The sequence below is a fragment of the Perissodus microlepis genome, chromosome 9 (assembly GCF_051167445.1).
Source record: "Perissodus microlepis isolate ML-2025 ecotype Zambia chromosome 9, ASM5116744v1, whole genome shotgun sequence".
Taxonomy (NCBI): domain Eukaryota; kingdom Metazoa; phylum Chordata; class Actinopteri; order Cichliformes; family Cichlidae; genus Perissodus; species Perissodus microlepis.
In genome coordinates, this window is record NC_140469.1 from 22906902 (window position 1) to 22927501 (window position 20600).

The 20600-nt window shown below is 39.8% G+C and overlaps 3 protein-coding genes across 8 annotated transcripts in view; 1 reads left to right on the plus strand and 2 right to left on the minus strand.

Moving 5' to 3' along the window:
* LOC146380532 (uncharacterized) overlaps positions 1–7112 on the plus strand; it is a 35623-nt gene extending 28511 nt beyond the window's left edge. For both annotated transcript variants that reach the window (XM_084939679.1, XM_084939680.1), the window contains exons 5-7: positions 2–208; positions 338–519; positions 1569–7112. In XM_084939679.1, coding sequence (XP_084795805.1) covers positions 2–208; positions 338–519; positions 1569–7112 — 5933 coding nt within the window. The remainder of the gene's footprint in view (position 1; positions 209–337; positions 520–1568) is intronic.
* LOC146380534 (uncharacterized) overlaps positions 1–20600 on the minus strand; it is a 24552-nt gene continuing 3952 nt past the window's right edge. The window contains exons 2-8 of one of the 4 annotated variants that reach the window (XR_014801320.1): positions 17104–17197; positions 16833–16986; positions 15554–15714; positions 15253–15456; positions 14984–15165; positions 1528–14893; positions 1–510 (exon numbers count right to left, since the gene is read on the minus strand). Coding sequence is in view for 1 of the 4 variants with exons in the window: in XM_084939681.1 (XP_084795807.1) it covers positions 4854–4880; positions 11609–14893; positions 14984–15165; positions 15253–15456; positions 15554–15714; positions 16833–16986; positions 17104–17161 (4071 nt within the window). In the remaining 3 variants the exon portion in view is untranslated. Of the gene's footprint in view, positions 14894–14983; positions 15166–15252; positions 15457–15553; positions 15715–16832; positions 16987–17103; positions 17198–20600 lie in introns of all 4 variants that reach the window. The other 3 variants (XR_014801319.1, XR_014801318.1, XM_084939681.1) reach the window with 3 other exon arrangements.
* LOC146380535 (ATP-dependent zinc metalloprotease YME1L1-like) overlaps positions 17992–20600 on the minus strand; it is a 10049-nt gene continuing 7440 nt past the window's right edge. For both annotated transcript variants that reach the window (XM_084939683.1, XM_084939682.1), the window contains exons 14-18: positions 20332–20483; positions 20100–20226; positions 19532–19605; positions 18948–19034; positions 17992–18837 (exon numbers count right to left, since the gene is read on the minus strand). In XM_084939683.1, coding sequence (XP_084795809.1) covers positions 18673–18837; positions 18948–19034; positions 19532–19605; positions 20100–20226; positions 20332–20483 — 605 coding nt within the window. In that variant the 3' untranslated portion in view covers positions 17992–18672. The remainder of the gene's footprint in view (positions 18838–18947; positions 19035–19531; positions 19606–20099; positions 20227–20331; positions 20484–20600) is intronic.

A 20600-nucleotide genomic window follows, 5' to 3' on the forward strand; every position in this document is an offset into this window, starting at 1 on the left:
GGAATAATGAACAGAGATTATGAAACAAATGCTGCACATGTGCACCCAAGTGTGATCAACCACTGGACTGGCACAGGGCTTGCCATGAGTATTGCAGCAAACAGAGTCTCCTATGTCTTCAACTTCACCGGACCTTCGCTGTCCTTAGACTCTGCCTGTTCTTCATCCCTTGTGGCTCTTCATCTTGCCTGTCAATCAATAAAACAAGGTCTGTCCAGCATAGATAACTTCAGGTTAATTAGCAATAGAGGAAATCATTCTGTAGTGTTGTATTTATTTAGAAAGCGGCGTTAGCTTTTAATTAATTGGGATGATATGGTGTCTATTATCTTATCAGGGGATTGTGAAATGGCTGTCTGTGGAGGGGTCAGCTGCATCCTTGAGCCAAGAGTTTTTGTTGCGCTGAGCAAAGCCAAGATGATCTCACCTGATGGAACCAGCAAACCTTTTTCCAGTAGAGCAGATGGATACGGCAGAGGGGACGGATGCGGAGTAGTTCTCCTAAAGCCACTGAAAAAGGTCAGCATATGCAGATTAATTATAAGAAAATGTCAAATACTTCAGGAATTTAAACATTAAATGGACAGTTTGCCAAAGTGCAAAACCCGGACGTTGGCAATGTAGTAGCTCAACCAGCTGATGATCCATCACAATTCATAGATTACTATAATACATGAAGTACAGAAAGGAAGTTATCAGTTTTCTTGTACAAACTAATGGCTCTGTTGCACAAACTAATGATAATTAAAATCCACTGAGAAGTACAGCAGGCACACAAACTGTCATATTCATTACAGTTAATCTAGTTTAGCTAAAATCTGAGAAATATTCTAGGGGGAGTTGCAAACCTTGTGAATTATGGAGGGACAGACAGATGGGCGATGAACACCTCACCATCTCATAGACCTGTTGGTCCTTCGGGAGGATGAGCTAAAAACACAACAATGACTCCCTTTTTTTTTTCATATTGAGTGATCAATTGCAAATAACTGCAGTGACCAACTGTACACTTTCCATCAAACGTGAGTGACCTGCTCGCCTAGCCTATAAAAATTGTCTCCAACAGATTGGTTTAGCATTTCATTTTCATTTTTGCACACTTAGTTTAGTTCTAATTAACCAGCTTGAACAGAGGATATTTTCAAATGTATTTTCTGTAGCTGTACAAGTGGCTCCATAGTGCAGTGGTTAAAATGTTTGCCTAAAATGTCAGGAGAAACATGGGTGATTGCACTGAAAGGGCAAAATATTTTTGCCAAATCAAAAATATGGATCCATCCACTGTGTCAATTCGTTGTGAAAAGGGAAGCAGTTAAAAGAAGGGTTTCTTTTTTTATACCTTTACGCAAAATATAGAACATTCTGTTTGATTTAAGACAAAGTGGAAATCTCTGCAGTATTTATCCTTCAGCTGAGTAACTCACATCAGTGCAATCTAGTTTATATATTTATAACTATAAGCTAAAGTTCAAATATGTCATGTAATATGTTTGACTCTGGTATAAGATGTTCTTTATCAATACACACTTTTATTCATGTTTCATTTTGATCTTTTTGTTGCTTGTCAGGCTCTTCAAGACCATGACCATATCTGGGGTATAATCAGCAAAACTGCTGTAAACCAAGATGGCCGCTCTGTTACTCCAATCACCAAACCATCCATGACACAACAAGAGGAGCTTCTCCGCAGAATCTATTCAGAGTCTGACCTTGCAAATGTCCAGTACATAGAGGCACATGGGACTGGAACCCCAGCTGGAGACCCAACAGAGGCAAGAAGCATTTCCAACGTCATTGCTAAATCTAGACCTCCCGGTTCAAAGACACTCTGGATTGGCTCTGTAAAGAGCAATATTGGACACACAGAATCTGCTGCTGGAGTCGCTGGACTCATTAAGGTTCTCCTGATGATGAAGCATGAGACCATTGTTCCTTCGGTGTTCTACACTGATAAGGCTTCCAGTGTAGATACCACAGCACTAAACATTAAAATTCCTAAGGAACCAGAAAAATGGGAATGCTCTAGTGTAAGAGTTGCAGGAGTTAACAACTTTGGTTTTGGGGGAACAAATGCACACGCCATTGTCACACAGCACATCCAGTCATATTCTAAGCAAAGGCATGATGAGAAGCAAGTCAAGTATTTTGTCATATCTGCAATTTCTTCAAAATCACTTAACATGATGATGGAAGATACCATCAGTCAGCTACAGGCAGAAAACTGGTTTGATCTAGATTCTTTGCTCTACACGTCAGCTTGCAGAAGAACCCACCAAAAACATAAATACAGAAAAGCCATCACAGTGTCTTCTATAGTTAATCTAAAAGAGAAGCTAATTGCTACTGTTGGCAAAAATATCAGTGTTGCCTTCTCAGATCCAAGGTTAGTGTTTGTCTTCTGTGGAAATGGTGTCACCTACCATGGTATGTGCATGCAGCTACTAAAAAACGAGCCTATATTCAGAGAAAAGATCAAAGAAATTAAGGACCTTTTCCAAAAGCTCAGTCCTCTGGACATACTGGATACTCTAGAGAGCGAATTTGAGAGCAGCGACTTCAGAAACCCAGACGTTGTCCAACCCCTCCTCTTTGCTATTCAGGTTGGGATTACTACCTTGCTCAGGCACTGGGGAGTCAAAGCTGATGCAATTCTTGGACACTCTGTTGGTGAAGTGGCAGCCGCTCACTGCTCTGGTCTCTTGTCTCTGGAGAATGCAGTAAAAGTCATATATTTCCGCAGCACTCTCCAGAGAAAAGTCACCGGGGGAAAGATGCTCGTGATCAGCAACATGGCTGTATCAGAGGTATCTTCACTGCTCCCTTCTTACTCTGGTGAAATTTGCCTTGCTGCATATAACAGCCCACAGTCCTGCACCCTTTCAGGTGAGGCAGACGCAATTGAGCGCTTCCATAAGGAGCTAAGCACCTCAGCCAATAGTCAGAATCTGTTCCTTCGTGTGCTGGATGTCCCTGCTGCTTATCACAGCCACATGATGGACCCAATTCTACCAGAAATTGTGGAAAAAATTGGCATCTTACAGGCAAATGATCTTGACACAGAGTTGTTCTCAACAGTGACAGGGAAGGAAGTCCAGCAGGGAGATTTCTGCACAGGTGAATACTGGGCTAGAAACATTCGTGAGCCGGTTGCTTTTGAGCAGGCAGTACAGTCAGCAACTAGAGGAAAGAAGCACACTGTGTTTGTTGAGATAGGTCCAAGAAGGGCACTGCAGAGAAACATTATGGAATCTCTGGGAAATGACACGGCTGTCCTTGCCTCTGTGCAGCCAGAAAGAGATCAAGAATCAGTCATGTCTGTTGTCTCTAGACTGTTTGAACTCGGCGTTCAAGTAGATTGGAACACCTTCTATAAAGGCTATGAGACCGTGCCTCTGCCTTTTCCTAAATATCAATTCGACTGCTCAGACAGGGATGTTATCATTGGGGCAGCACAGAATAACACAGCAAGGAATCATCCTGTGCTGTGTCAGACGGGAAGTGAAAGCAACATTTTCACTTGTGATCTAAAGTCTGACTCTTCTTTCTACTTGAAAGAGCACAAGCATAATGATGTACCCATCATCCCTGGTGCTTTCTATGCTGAGCTGGGTTTAGCTGCGTGCATGGCCAGTGCTAAACCAAAAGTACCTCTCAGTTCACTGCAGCTCAGTGTCAATTTTCACAGACCATTTTTTTTAACACAGAATCCACCTGAAATGAAAGTGCAACTAGAACAAACAGAGAGGGAAACCAGATTCACCGTTCTCTCCTCATCTGTAGTTTATGCATCAGGCACTGTGGTTTCAAAGAAAGAGAGGCTTATTGAGGAGCAGCGCATTTTACTAAGCTCCATCAACAAACGATGCACATCTGTAGTGAGCTTTCAGGAGTTTTATGGGTATCTCTCTCAAGGAGGCTTTCAGTATGGAGACATCTTCCAGAATAAGAAGGATGTGCACTATGGAGATGATCTGAAAGAGGCTTTTGCAAAAGTCTCAGTTCCAGAAGAACTTCAGCCTTATTTGCATGACTACTGCATTCATCCTGTCTTGCTGGATTATCTGATGCAGCTTCTCCCAGTTGCAGTAGAGCACATCTTTGCTGGCAGGCCAGGATTTCCTGCCAAAATAGGAAGTCTTACAGTCTTTGAACCTTTGCAAAATGAGATGACTATTTATCTGAGAGCAACTGATGTGGGCACTGATCACTTTGGGGTTTGTGGGTGCTTTGCAGACAAGGAAGGCAGAGTGTTGGTTGAGGTCAAAAATGTCATAATCAAGTACCTAGGCAGTCGTTCTCATGTGGTAGATGAGTACTTCTACCACAATGCCTTCGATGTTGTCCCAAATGATCACATTGCTACTCCTCCTCCAAAGGCTTTGGTGTTCTGTGATACTTTAGGGATTGCTGATGGTCTAAAGAAACATTTGGACTCAGCATCTACTTACATTCCCATCACACATGCAAAGGACATCTTGGGCAATGGTTTCCCTTCTCTTTTGGCAAGTCTTAAAATCAGAGATATTAGAGAAAACTTTGATGAGGTCTTATTTTTGTGGGGCAATGAAGACTTCACATCACGGCCAGCTGAAATCATCCTGCAGAGTCTAGCTGACTGCTGTGAGATTTTCCGCCAAATAGTTGTTGAGCTAAAGCGAATTCACTTCCCAAAATCAATTAGAGCCATAACCTACCGTTCATCTGACATCACAGTAGATCATGTAAGTCCAGGTTTTGCTCTTGTTGGTATGACACGATCGTTCGCTGCTGAGATACCAGATCTTTCTTTTCAGCTGATTGATATGAGCAGGATCTCTCCTGAGGACATTGCAGCTCTGTCTGATGTCCTAAGGTCATACCCATGCAGCAAGCACCCAGAACTGGTGGTAAAAGACGGACAGGTTTTAAAACCTTCCATTGTGCGCACCCCACTAGAAATTACTGACAATGATGTTGGCACTTATACATCTACAGTGTCTGAACCTTGTATTTTTCTGACAGCTGATCCACATGAAATTACGAAACTGAGTGCCATTCGCTCTGACGAGGAGGCTGAGCCGATCAGTGATACATTCATTGAAATCCAGCCCAGTCAGATATGTGTTCACTCATCCGACTATTTCCCAGTCAGCTCTTCAAATCTAAAATTCGGCAAAACAATGTACTGGAACAAGCACTCATCTCAGAAACACAAGCTGCTCGCTCTTGACTTCAGCGGTACTGTCATTGCAGTTGGAAAAGATGTAAGGAAATTCAAAGTGGGAGAACATGTTGCTTCCTGTTATCCTGTGGTGGCAGCAAGTAAGATCAGAGTACCACAGGAAGTGTGCTACAGCACCAAAAGGTTCCCAGTCCTCAGAAAAACACCTTGTGTTTCCTACTTTGTGCTAGCATGGGAAATCCTTCATCGAGCTTTGCTCGGAGCCAAGCGTAATATAACAATCATATGCTCTGTGCCTGATTCTGCACTATTGAAAGTCTTGGCACTTAGCGCTCGCAAATCAGGCTGGAATGTGAATGTTGAAACGCAGTGCAATGGGACTTTTGTAGGTGCCAGTCAGTTGGGTGCAGTTGTCGTTCTGCCTCCATTTGATGAATCCCTAACTGCTCAAATTTGCAACTTTCCAGGGTTACAACATGTTGTAATCGTATGTGAATCTCCGAAGCAGGATCTAGTCGTTGAGGAAGTGTTCCAAAGTGCAAAGGAAGGTGTTCATGTACAGATAACTCAGATGCCAGTCATTTTCCAAAAGGGATCCCTGAGAACACACAGGCCATACCTTTATCACTGGCTTAAGTCCTTAAACCTTAATGGGAAATTGGCTCTTGACAGCTTTACCTTTCAGAGTGCAAAATCTGAACGAAAAAGCATTGATTCAGCAAAACCAAACTCATATTTCAGCTCCAAGAAATTGGCTGTCGTAGCTCTAGAAAATGATGTTGGCAGCACACTGTCTGAGATTCCACTTCTCCCAACAAAAAAACGGCTTTTTCGAAAGAGGTCTGTGTATGTAGTGGCAGGTGGTCTTTCTGGTCTGGGCTTTGAGACTGTTAAGTTCATCTCACAAAGAGGTGGTGAGTACATTGTCATTCTCTCCAGAAGCAAGCCCACACCAGAAGTACAGCAGGGAATCAACAATGTGGAGAAACAGTGTGGAAACAGCATCACCAGCATGCAGTGTGACGTATCTGTTTATGAGAATATGCACAAAGTCATCAATGTCATTGGCAAGAAGTTCCCTGGTTTTCCGATCAGAGGTGTGTTTCACAGTGCAGTAGTCTTGCATGATGGACTGATTGAGACCCTTAACAGATCTCTGTACGAGAAGGTTTTCAGGCCAAAAATAAACGGTGTCCTGAATTTGCACTATGCAACAAAGCACTGTCCGTTGGATTACTTTGTATGTTACTCCTCCATCTCCGCTTTCCTGGGAAATGTATCGCAAACAAACTACGCAGCAGCCAATACATTTCTCGATCTGTTCTGTCAATACAGGCGCAAACTCAGCTTGCCTGCACAGTCTATCAACTGGGGAGCTCTGAACCTTGGTCTGCTCTTGAACAAAAAATTTTTCCAGCGTTTTCTGGAGGCAAAGGGAATAATGATTTTAGATGTGGCTGAGATTTATCAAAGCTTGGAGCAATGCCTTGTGCTCAACCGACCCCAGCAAGCTGTTTGCAGGTTTCACTTCAGAAACATCAGATACAATATCCTCTCCCAAAATAACGCCTTGTCTATGCGCCTTTCTGCATTAGTTGAGGCAGCCTTCCAAAAATCTAGAGAGACTTACTCTGAAACTAAACAAGATGTCTCCGTCTCTCCAAAGGACTATGTTGTTTCTCTACTTAGTGAGACTATTGGCATGGAGCAGAGTGAGCTGAAAGATGATTTACCACTTTCATCCTTAGGCATTGACTCTATGCAGGCTATGACTCTGCAGAATTTGATCTTTCAGGGGAGAGGTGTGAATGTGCCTTTGGTGAAACTGTTGGATCCCAGTGCAACTATTGCAACAATGGCAGCTCTACTGAGTGAAGGAGCTGAAGGCGAAAATGTCAGTGAGAACCCAGAGTCTCTACCAGATGAAGCTGAAGTTTCTACCAGATTGTGAAAAACTCAAATGGAGATATTACTTTATGAATACAATCAGCCATCAACCGTCAGAACACTACAATAATGGATTCAATATATTTTTTTCCACTGAGATTAGGTTAAAAAATAAATAAATAAAACGGCCATTGCAATAAAAGAAAGTTCTGATATTAATGCTACTTGTTTACAGAACTTTGCATCCTTTTTGGCACTCATTTTTAGATTTTGGTTGATTTTTTTTTTAGTAATGCGGTTTTTTAACCAAATGGCATGTATTGTACTAACTGGAAGTTTTTAAAGGATATTTTATGCCACTGTTTTACTCACCAATATGGTACAGAAAAAAACCGTATTGCAACTAAACATGTAAGTCTGTATAAATGCATTTACTGCTAAATTATGTAAAGTAAGTGCCTTATCTTGTATTATTTTTTAAAATTGAAATAAATGTTTTATCTTTATAATTGGTCTTGCTGCTTCTGTCACTGGGTTCTCTCCTTCTACTATCTACTATCAGTGCTTATCACTGTTAACTGATTAATTCTGAGTGTTTATCAATTTTATGACACTAATGGGAAAAAAGCTGGCATGTCCAATGAATGATCATTTGGCGGCACATATGATTTCTGAACCTTCTGCTGAGCACAAAATTATCATATCGTATGGGAAGGTCAATTTGGTCCCAGAGAGATGAATATGTGATAAAATAAAATAAAAAATATCATAGAGCAATTTAATATCCACTGCACTTTAGTTTTAAAATTTGAAAAGGTTTCACCTAAGCTATCATGATGTATCATGTCTTTATTATAATTCTTTATTTTTTGACACAGAAAAATCAAATTTGATAACATTGTTTTCTTCTTCTTTTTTTTATTTTTTATTTTTTTAAAAAGGTACATAATATGTGAACCATTTCTAACTGGCATAGTCATTTGAATATGCAAAGCTTTCAATGGCAAAAGTCATCTATTTGTACACTTAGACACAAACACCCTACGTTTCAAAGCTGAATTAAAAGAGATTTAAGCTCATTTTGTTTTTTAATTTATTTATGTACATACATCATAGATCATAGGCATAACTTGTGTAACTCACTGCTTCATGATCAATGCTATGCAGACTTAAAATATTATTACAATGGAGCTATGACAAAGGGCATAACAGTTTTAGAGTACTAGACACAAACTTCGTCAAGCTTTTAATACACAACACCAAATAATGAAGCAATGTTTTCAAAGGAGGATTATTAATTTCTTGAAAATACAAATTAAAAAAGTAAAATAAAATAAGTAATTAAAAAGTAATTAAATTATGATCTGAAACAAATTAAAGAAATTTGTAATCACAACAAATAGTCGAGGTTCTCATAGCAAGTCTTGTACAGAGCGCTTATAAGGTGACTGTAATACTCATGGGATAAAGAATTATTATGTTTTGTTTTGTCATTATTTTTATTATATTTTGGTTTCAAGCAAACAAGCAGCAGAAGAGTTTTTAGCAGAAGCTATCTAAGAGTGCTCACTTATGATAAACACAACTAGCTGCTTCTTAACTACGTCTACATGTTCAAAAGTATTTTTAAAATGGGGATTTTTCTACTTTTATGTTTAAACATGTCCGTCCACATAAAACAAAAAACCGTGTCATATACTGTCAGTACTATGCCAAAGTTAATCAGCAAACCAGAAGCTTGCAAAGAATAACACGGCACAAAGTGTGACGTCCAAAAATGGGGCATAAAAACGCAAGAAGACAAAATCTTAATTTTCCTTGTCCACACTTAAGCAGAGTTTCTGAAAGGAGGGTTTTGAAAGCTCAGTTTTCAGTGACCTAAAATGGCATTTACATGTGGACAAAAGGCCAAAACATAAAGAAAAGCCTATATTTACCAAAATACCTGTGTATATGTGAGCAAGGCTTTATACACAAATGTACTGTAAGATGTGTTGTAAAGTCTGTTGCAGCATTTATTCAGACACATGTGCCATGGAGACAGGATGTACTGTACTAAACAATTAGATAACAAAATAGCATGCATTAGCAGGATGTTAACAATGTATGTACAACATTTACTCCCCTGGAACCCAAATTAAGGGACTTTAGCATCATTTAAAATCTATACATACAATCAATACAATAAATGTAGAAAAGTAAAATGAAATGGAATTTAGGGTTTGTTTAGAAGCTGGGTAAATATTTATTTTAGCTAATTAGCTCCAATTATCTTTGAAAACACTGCCTGGGGTTTATTTAACAAGTTAGACAAATGTAACTGTTTAGTTAAAATGGCATCAGTAGTAATAGAATAGCAATTAATTATTCACTCTTTAACACATTAGTTACCAAACTGGTAAGTGTACTGTTTGGGTCCAGTATTACAACCAAAGGTATATTTACGCCCGTCTCCTGGAAAATCTTGTTCTGCAGAGTCATTGCTAACATCGAGTCAATCCCCAAAGCACACAGATTGGAGTCATGATCCAGTTCCTCTGCACTTACATTGATTATTTCACTCACAATATTCCTCACATGTTCATATGTGGAAGAACTTTGGGTTTTGGGTTTGTTATGTACTTCATCTTTGAGCTCCATTTCTACCAAAGGTAACAATCGCTTTCTGAGAGACCCATTTTGCGAAAGGACATGGATACTGAGATTTTTAAAGCTGAATTTGCATATTACCTGTTGGGGTCTGTTCATCAAAAGACTCTTTTTAAGTGTCTCGTGAACCTCACAAACATCCATTATCATCATCCCCTTTGCCTCTAGAAACTTTTGTAAATGATCTTTGTTCAGCAGGAGACCAAGGTTCAAAGGACCCCAGTTGATGGACTGTGCAGATAGGCCGAGATTTCGTCGATAATGGCAGAACAGGTCGAGGAAAGAATTGGCTGCGCCATAGTTACATTGTGAGGCATTGCCAATGACTGATGAGATGGAAGAATAGCACACAAAGAAGTCCAGTTTTTTGTGCAGTGTTGCATAATGAAGATTTAGAGCACCACAAACTTTGGGCTGCAGCACCTTTCTGAAGAGAGACTCATCAAGAGATTCAATCAATGCATCGTGCAACACTGCAGCACTGTGAAACACTCCTTTGATAGGGCAACAAGGGAATGTTTCACCAATTTTTGAAATTGCATCAACTACCTGCATCATCACAGAAACATCACACTGGATGTTTATGATAGCAACCCTGTATCTTTTCTGGAGGAGATCCATTTCAAACTTTGTTTTATCAGAAGGTCTTCTTCTTGACAGAGTTGCAATACAAGCTCCACCATTGTGGGCCAAAAACTTAACTGTCTCAAGACCCAAACCAGACAGCCCACCGGTTACGATATAAGTACAACTTTGTTTAAAGAGTTGTCTAGGCATTGCAAACAAAGGGATTTCAGATGCCAGGCTACACGATTCTTCATGGCCTAAAACTATTTGCTGCACTGTCTCTGTTGTGAAATAGGACTCATGTATTGTACCGGACCAGGACACTTTTGAGTCTGAATACAGATACAACTCCCTTCTTAGAGGTAGAGATCCTGTATCAAAGCCTAATGATTTTAACCAGTTGCAGATATTCCTGCTTCGTGCTTGTAGATAAGCTTTCTGGAGAACATAATCCACATCGAGTTTATGCACATGAATGTGTTCGCTCTTCGGAGTAAACAATTTGTCTGAGACTGAGGGTGGCATATGACTGCTAAACACGAAAATAATGTGTTTTTCAAGACCCCCATTGTCATACATCTCCTGCCAAGTGGCATCAAATGGTGGCAAAAGAACGAATGCGTGACTCTCATCAAAACATGGAGGTTCTCCAGTGAAATGTGACTGAGAGGAAACACTCCAGCCTGACCTGGTTGCTGTGAGAGCCAGAACCTTCGTCAGAGCAGAGCCTGAGTTCGGGGAAACAATAGTCAACTTTCTGTGCTGCTTTTTATCTTCAAACAGTATGCTCTGCAAGATCTCCCATGCCAGTATGAAATAAGACACACATGGAGTCTCTTTTAGAAATGGAAATGTCTTAATGTTGTAGCACACTGCTTCAGGAATTACAATTTTTGAGGTGGCATGAACTGGGTAACATGACGCAATATGGTCTCCAACTCTCAGATTATTGACATTTTTCCCCACAGCTGTGACAATGCCACTGAAATCTAGAGCCAGAAGTCTGTGATTCAGTGATGTATGCTTGTTCCAGTACATTGCCTTACCAAAGATCAGTTGAGAAGTGGTCACAGGGAAGTAATCTGATGAATGCAGGCAAACACTGATTAGCTGAATTTCAGCTGTCTTCTCTTGGAGAGCTTTTCCATTAGTGTCACAGTGGATGGCAGACAAATGGGCTATACTGTATGGATCAGTACTGTGTAGAACAAAGTCTCTTGGATTCACTGAATGTGTTTCACCATCAAACAAAGCTTTATCTGTCAATCTGGTCCGTGCCATTTTTGTTACTGCTGCCTTCCCTTTACTGATCCAAACCTCTTGGTGTCTGCAGGTGTTTATTACCTCAGCAAGTGTTTGTATGTTTTCACTGGTCACAGAAGCAAGGTCAATCAGCTGAAAAGAAAGATCTGCCAACTCTGCTGCACAAGCCCTTATCATACCAGAAAGTGCAAAACCAGGGCTGACATGGTCCACACACATTTCTGATGATCTGTAAGTAATGACATGGACAGCGCATGAGCGTTTGCTCTCTTTCACAGCCAGAACAATATGGCGAAAAATCTCACAGCAAGTCATCAGGCAGTCCAGCATCTTTTCAGATGAAAGATGAGTGAGGTTATCAACACCCCAAAGGAAGAGAATATTTTCCACATCCACTCTGCTGGTGAGACACTGGAGCACTAAATTTTGAACTTGGTATGCCTTCAAGTGCTCTTTACTCTCCACAGTGATTGATTCTGGGTGCAAATATGGCCTGAGTCCTTTAGCAATACAGAGGTTATCTTCAAAAACAACTGCTCTTATTTTGCCATTTTGCAATTCTTCTTCAACAGCAACTGCTTTATTTTGGAAGAACAATGACTGGGAAACATTTGAGCTGCAGCCCAAGAATGAAATCCTGACCCCCTTAAGTTCCACTAATACGTTGCCCTCTCTTGTGGAAAAGCAACCACACACATCAGTAAAGTCAGGAGTTTCTTGAGTTGCTCGCAAGTACATAATCATCTCTTCCTGCAGTGGTGCTGATATGACTATATCTGTAATACCTGAAGGGAATCCCTGCTTGACTGTTAGCTGTCCCATTGCTACCATAGCAGTCATTTGCAGAAAACAGTCAAGCAGCACAGGATGAATAAAATAGTCATGAAGATGTTTCAGAAGATCACCAGGAACTTGAATTTCCATCACAGCTTCCTTGAATTCATCCCCAAAATGCACATTATCAAGCTGTTTGAAAAGAGGGCCATACTCAAATCCTGCTTGAGAAAGAATTGAATAGATCTCATTTCTCGTCCAAACCAACTTGCACCGTTGGAAGATCATTCGAGGACAAATGTTTGATTCCTCTAACAATGGCTTGATATCTTGATATGTGTATCTTCCAGAGGCATGCGTTGCATTAGAGGACTGTATTGCAAATGAGCCCTCCTTCTCTCCATGTTCTACTCTCACTTTCAGTTGTTGAGAGTGTGAGTTGAGTGTTAACACACTTTCAAATCTAACACTGAGATGGAGCTGGGTAATAGTTTTTCGTGGCTTAAAACTTGCCATCACAGAGGCAAAAGCTAGTTCGACATAAAATGAACCCGGCACAATGGAAATGCTGTTGTTTTTATGCTCCCAAAGGTATGGCACGGTCTCTGAAGAGAGGTTGCTCATGAACTCTTTGGTATCCCTCTTTATCTGGGATATGAGTGTATGGGGAGTAAAGGAAGATGGCTCATCACCTTTCCACAGTGATTCAAAATTCAGGTCTTTCTTTGTGTTGTCAAACTGATAGACTGGAAGAGCTGTGGGCAATGTCTCCAAACCCCTGTAGACCTTATGCCAGTCCACGTTCATGCCAAGTTCAAATAGTTTTGCCACTGTTGAGAGGATTGTGCCATAATCCTTATCAGGGTTTGCAGTGGAAAGAACTACGGTATCATTGCCCAGGGTCTCACATATGTTCCTGTGGAGAGCCCTACGAGGTCCAATCTCCACAAAGACCACATTTCCCCTCGTCGACTTGTCTTTGATGGCAGCACGGAGCGTTTGTTCAAATAAAACAGGCTCTCGGATGTTCTTGGCCCAGTATGTGCCTGAGCTGAAATCACCATCTGAACATTTGTCTCCAGTCACTGTTGAAAACAGTTTGCACTCCATGTTGTTGGTATCTAAAACATCTATTCTTCTCTTAATGTCCTCTAATACTGGATCCATCATATGGCTATGGTAGGCTGCTGGAACATCTAAGACATGAAGGAAGAGAGTTTCATCTTTAAAGATGCTCTTCAGCCTCTCATGGAGGGTGTCTATGGCATCAGCATCTCCTGACAGAGTGCAGGACTGAGGGCTGTTAAAAGCAGCTACACTAATTTTCCCAGTAAAGTTCGGAAGAATTTTTAATACCTTATCTACAGCCACATTGCCAACCACGAGCATTTTCCCTCCTTTGACTTTGCCCTGGAGAGTACTACGGTGGTACAACACCTTGACAGCATTGTCCAGAGACAAGAGACCTGAGCAGTGAGCAGCAGCAACCTCTCCAACTGAGTGGCCAAGCACGGCATCAGGTTTAATACCCCAGTGTTTCAGAAGAGTAGCAATGCTGACCTGAATCGCAAATAGAAGAGGTTGTACAACATTTGGCTCATTGAAATCATTGTTATCATGCTCACTAGAAAGCCATCTACTCATGCTGAAAGATCCATAACTCTGGAAGAGAGTCTCAATTTCTCTCACCTTATCACTGAAAACAGGAAGCTTACTCATTAGCTGCCTGCACATCCCCTTGTAGGCAATCCCATTTCCACAGAACACAAAGACTACCTGGATGTTAGACCTTACTGCCTGAACCTTAGCCTTCAGTGCAGACATCAACTGGTGTTCTAAATCTGAGAGAGAAGATATTAGGAAGGCCTTCCTATATTTGTGTTTGTAATGACTTCTTCCGCATGCTGAGGTGTATGAGAGTGCCTGCAAATCAACTGACTGGTTCCTGCAAAGTCTTTCATGGGTGTCAGTGATGGACAGGCTTAATGATTTCTCAGACGCTGCAGATATGACAAAGACTTTTGGACAGTCTTTCGGTGTTGCAGTGGGAACTGTAGCATTTGTATACTGTCTTACAATTACATGTGCATTTGTACCTCCAAACCCAAAGCTGTTGATCCCAGCCACCCTTCCCATTGGCCCATTTGTCTCCCACCTAACAGATTTAGTTGGAATACTCAGATTCAAGGCTTTTACATCTACACTTGCACTATCTTCAGAGTAGAAAACTGAGGGAACAATAGTGCTGTGCTTCATCATTAGCAGTACCTTAATGAGTCCAGCAACTCCAGCTGCAGATTCTGTGTGTCCAATGTTGCCCTTTAGAGACCCAATGAGAAGTGTCTCAGAACGAGTGGGTTTAGCAATGACATTCGAGATGCTTCCCGCTTCTATTGGGTCTCCAACAAGGGTTCCTGTCCCATGTGCCTCTATATATTGAACGTTCATGATGTCGGAGTTAGAGTAGATTCTTCTCAGCAGCTTCTCTTGCTGAACCATGGAGGGTTTGGTGATTGGAGTGACGGAGTGCCCATCTTGATTGACTGCTGTCTTGCTGATAACACCCCATATTTTGTTGCAGTCTCTTAAAGCCTTGACAAAGAAAGTCACATCATTAGAAGACTGGATAGTATCTCAATTATATAAAACTACTTGACACTAAAGATCAAATCATCAACCTACATGTTTCAAAGGCTTGAGAAGTACTACACCACAGCCCTCTCCCCTGCCATAGCCATCTGCATGGGCGGAAAAAGGTTTGCTTGTTCCTTCAGGTGAGATCATGCTTGCCTTGCTGAGGGCAACAAATACCTTCGGCTCAATTATACAGCTAACTCCTCCACATAGTGCCATTTCACAGTCTCCTGGTTGAAAGAAAGGTCATTAAATAATTAATTTGTATACATCATCCAATAGTTGATTTTTTTGGCAGCCAAGCATAAGTATATTACCATGCTTTATAGCCTGGCTGGCTACATGAAGAGCCACCAAAGATGATGAGCAGGCGCTGTCGATTGCAAAAGAAGGGCCAGTCAGATTGAAGGTGAAGGAAATCCTGTTGGCTGCAAGACTCATGGCCGTCCCAGTGCCATTGTAGTGGGTTATTGTGCCAGGGCTATTATTTCTGAGCATCTCATAATCCCTGTTCATAAGACCTGCAGCAGCACAGTCACAATCAAAACAGACTTAAAATTGCTGGATTTTAAAAATTGCTTAGGATTTTTAATGTATCATAGATGGTAGCAAGAGTACCTATGTAGACACCAGTTCTGGTTCCACTGATGCTTTCCATAGCTATTCCTGCATCTTCTAATGCCCTGTAGGTACACTGCAGCAGAAGTTTCTGCTGAGGGTCCATGAAGTCAGCCTCCAATTCAGTAATACCAAAAAACTTGTAATCAAACTCATTAAACCTAGAATATAAAATAAGTAGATCCATCATAACTCAAAAATCCCAAAGAAAAAAATAACTTAATTAAACTTTTATATATTGTAGGTAACAAAGAAATAATACAGTTTACTAATCACTGGTCATTTGTAATTTATGTCACTTTGTTAGTAGTTTGTGTTATACACAATACTTTAAAAATCCTGTATTGTGTCATAGCTAACAACAGACACTTCCATTTACATTCTGATGCAAAGCTGTTGTTGCATACAAATTTTATTAATGTTACTATATTATGTTTTTGTTGACCTTTACCAAACATTTTTGTCATTGTGTTAAACCAAAAACAAAACAAGTCAAAAACAGGCTATTAACTTCAACTGTATCCACTTTTTTGTCCTGAAAGGCTTAGATTAAGCCTATTTCTGTCCTTTACTCTGAGGGCTGTGCACCACACAGCAGCTTTTAAGTGTGTGTTAATTGTTAACTAGCAGGCAAGGAGGCACTCAGGTCATACAAACTCAAAGGACAACCATGAGTTGTTTCCCATCCAGAAAATACAAGTTTTACACCCACCAGGTTAAACTTTATAATTGTCCTTTAAGGTTTACAAATTGTAATCAATCAATTTGGTACCTTTAACAATTTAACGATGTATCATAACTATAAGCTGCAGCTTTATAATCTCATCTAAACATAATATAATATATAAGATAAAAACACAATAAAAAATATATAAAATATATGAATAAAATAATATAATCTTTATAATGCTTATTATGAATTACTATATTATGAACATTGTAAATATGAATATAAACATACCACATAACAACATTTTAAATTACAAGCCAACTAGTATTACTCATAAATGTTACAAATGTGATTCAGTATTTATACACAACTTCATCAAAGCTTACAAATGATTAGTAATTAACCAATTAATTGTGAATAAGCAGTCTAATAATTTTATTACAATGTAATTACTGACTGCCGACGAACTAAAAGCAACAACATCAATAAGAATACTAATAATTAGTAAACATTTCATTTTCAATTACTTTTTTTTCGTTAACAACTAAATAACAAATTAACAATGAGTTTGCCATTTATTAAGAGTGGTTAAAACATTTTTAAACTCACCCTTCTATTAGAGCTGCTTTGGTTGTCTGTATCTTTCCAGGTTTGTTATCTTCTGCATCATACCAAAGAGTGGTGTCAAACCTCTCAGCTGGAATATCCACCACACAGCTCTTTCCCTCCAACAGAACCCTCCAGAAACTGTCCACCCCCTCACCTAAAATATAAAGTATCACAACAACCTGAGTATACATTATCTTAAAATTTCGACCTTTGGAGAAAAAAAATGCAGATATTCAGTATTGCTTTAAATGGTGTCAAAATGAAGTCGTACCTCCGGGAAAATTGCATCCAATCCCAATAACAGCTATGTCGTCATCAGCGTCCTCCATTGTTCCTTTGGGGCAATCATAAGATTGCTCTGAGAGCTTTTTTGAAAACACAAAATGAAATTTCAAGTTTCTTCATAGTAAATGTTTCGCACTGGTTGCTGTTTTTGGTCAGAACTAGTAGTGTTGTACCAGCCTTTTTAAATAGATGAAACAATAGGACAGTGTCTTGGTCTCTTAGCCTCTCCCCCAGAGTCACCTGGAACTTAAGACACTAATGGCAGGTTAAGGTAATTTAAGCGCAGCCATAATTAAGCCTTTGCTCCTGTTAACTGGCCAACAGAAGATGCAATGTTAGAAATGTGCCACTCAGTAGATTAAAGAATCTGATTTGTCATTTTGTCTGCATTTCCAAAAGCATGATGTTCTTTGACACTGTGTAACATCAGAAAATACACTTATCAGCCACTTTAGTCTAGATTCAACAAGGTGCTGTAAACATTTGTCAGAGATTTCACTGTGATATCACACATACTTAATGGTTTAAAGCACTATTTAAAATCTATAAACCATCACTAATATTGACCTGAAGTTCTCATCAGTTTTATAGTCTTTCAGCTGATTGGTTTACTATTCTAGCTCTTACGAATATTTTGATTGAGGTTAATTTCCACTGTTTTCAGCTATGACAGATAACAGTGGAAAAATAAACTCTGCTACCTGAATTATATTGAATTCTAAGCAATGTAGAGACATATATTAGATGTTATTTGTTGTATATATTAATAATTAACTAAGGCCTTTTTATCAGTTTTATAAGGTGATGATATGTTAATGCTACAACTTGTTTTAAGAACCACAAAACAAACAAACCCCAAAAGAAGAACCAGGCCTGATTTGTAAGAGCAATCTTTATTTGAGCTTTATGAAGGCTTTAATCTAAAGACAAACAGAAGCACCAATGCATTTCTTTTACAAGCTTACAGTATATACACAACTTCTCATTTATCAGCTACAGCTGGTCTTACCTTTGGGCACTTCAATAAATAAGAACAAAGGAAAATAGATATGCATATGGTAAATGCAAGCATATAAAAAAACAAAACAAAACTCTAACCTGAAGAGTTCAACAATGAACAGCAGTAGCACCTGTGCCTGGTCATAGCCAAAAGGTACTTTCCAGCTTAAGGTACTTTAAGGTCCCATTGTGTTCACTGGTTAGTACAAATACGTGAGAAAAATCTGACGGCAAACAAATTCATATGATATGAAATTTGACCTTGGTGCATAAACCACTGCTGAGGTTTTGTTTTTCTCTCCCTGTGAGAGCTGAGAACAAAAAAAGCCCTGAATGAAACCATCTTTGTGACTTTTTGGGGAGAACAAATAGTTTTCACACAGTTAAACTGAGATGATTTAAAAATCACTGAAGGAAAGTAAATGATGAGACGTATCAAAGCGTTGATGATTGTTTCAGTGTCATCTTCACATTGACAATAAAAGGGATACAAAGAAAACAAGGCCTCCCAAAGGCCTGTGCTTGATTGCACAGTTGTGCATATATATGTATGAGTCTACAACGCCTGCTGCTGAGGTCTATAGTGGTCCAGTGATTTGCCCTCCAGCACCATCTGGATCTCTTTGGCGTCCAGAGTTTCATATGTTAGGAGGGCATCAGCCAGCTTCTTGTGCTCCTTACTGTAAGTCTTGAGGATATCCTTAGCACGTTCATATGAGTCCTAAATAAAAGAGAAAAAAAAACATTTACAGAAAGAAAAAAAACATTTTGAGAAATAGAATAGAAAAAAAATTCTAATTATTATTTTTAAAGGACACATATTTTGCTCACCTTTAGTAAAGCTCTGACTTCCTGCTCAATGGCTGCTTGTGTTTCGGGGCTTTGCTTTGAAATGTCTCCATAGGTCATGACACCGAGCTGTAACAAACACATAACCAAGATGAATGAACAATGGGCCTTCTCATGCATCGACCACTTGTAGCTAGTGATTACTGTAAAGCGAGTTACAAAGGGCTTTTCACTGAGCTGTGTGTAATTACACCGAATGACACACAAATGTTAGAGGACTGCAGTTTTTAGGTCCACTCCCCTCCTCTTCTTCTTTTATTACAGATTTGTATTAACTTCAAGATTAATTCATTCAATACAGTAGCTGTAGACGTGCTACTGTGTTTGCTTTTAATATAACAAAGTTTGGCTGACAAATTGACTGAGGACAATTGTTGTGTATGGCTTCATAAATTGTATCTTACTGTAAATAAAGACGTACGTCTGCAGCAGTATGTACAGTTAAAGCCCAGATCAGCACTGCTAAGTCCTTAAATGCTGAATGGAACAAAAAACAGACAACAAAACAAACAAACAAACAAAAAAAACCCACAGGGATCATCTGCCACACAAGTCCAAATTCTCACCTTGTCACTCATGCCGAATCTGGTCACCATCAATTTTGCGATTTTGGTTGCACCATCAAAGTCGCTGGAGGCACCTGAAATGGTTAACAATGTTTTTTTGTCATCTTCCAAACAATCAGAGCGTAAGACTAGAGACTAGTAATTTATAAAAACTTCTTCAAACCACACAAATTTATTTTCTTATGTTGATAAAAGCACACAAACAAGTGTATTTATACTTGGAAAAAAGAAAATCCCAGGGTGTTAAATGGTAAATGGCCTGTATTTGTATAGCGCTTTACTTAATCCCCATGGACCCCAAAGCGCTTTACACTACATTCAGTCATCCAACCATTCACACACACATTCACACACTGGTGATGGCAAGCTGCATTCTAGCCACAGCTGCCCTGGGGCGCACTGACAGAGGCGAGGCTGCAGGACACTGGCGCCACCGGGCCCTCTGACCAAAAATCAGGTGTTAACCTGATAAACCTTTAAATGTTATAATCATAAAATACTATTCATAGCTCAAGCAATTTATTTTTATGAATCATGTCCTACCAATCAATCACTCTGTGTCTCGTACCTGTGGTGATGTTATCGTTCCCAAAGATGAGCTCCTCTGCTACTCGGCCGCCCATGCTGACGTCCATCTGAGCCAGCAGCTGGGCTCGTGTCTCACTCCAGCGGTCATTCTCTGGAAGCATCGACACCTAAAACACAGCATGCTTTATTAAAAAAAACAAAACAAAACCAAAAAACCCAAACAATACCAGCAGAAATTCGTACAATACTGCAAAACTGTAACAAAAGCTCACATGGCCCAGAGTTGGTCCTCGAGGCATGATAGTAGCCTTATTGATGGGCATTGCATCTTTGGTGTAATAGGCAACAATGGCATGGCCGGACTCGTGGTATGCGGTAATGGTCTTATTCTTCTTGTCAATTTCAACACTCCGCCTCTCAGGGCCTGAAATGTGAAATGGAAACATAAAGAAATAATCATGATGGTGTTCCTGTCTCCTCACTTAATAATGTACAGGTGATCAGTGTAATGTGAAATGTAGTGCTGTGGGCTGCACCGTGA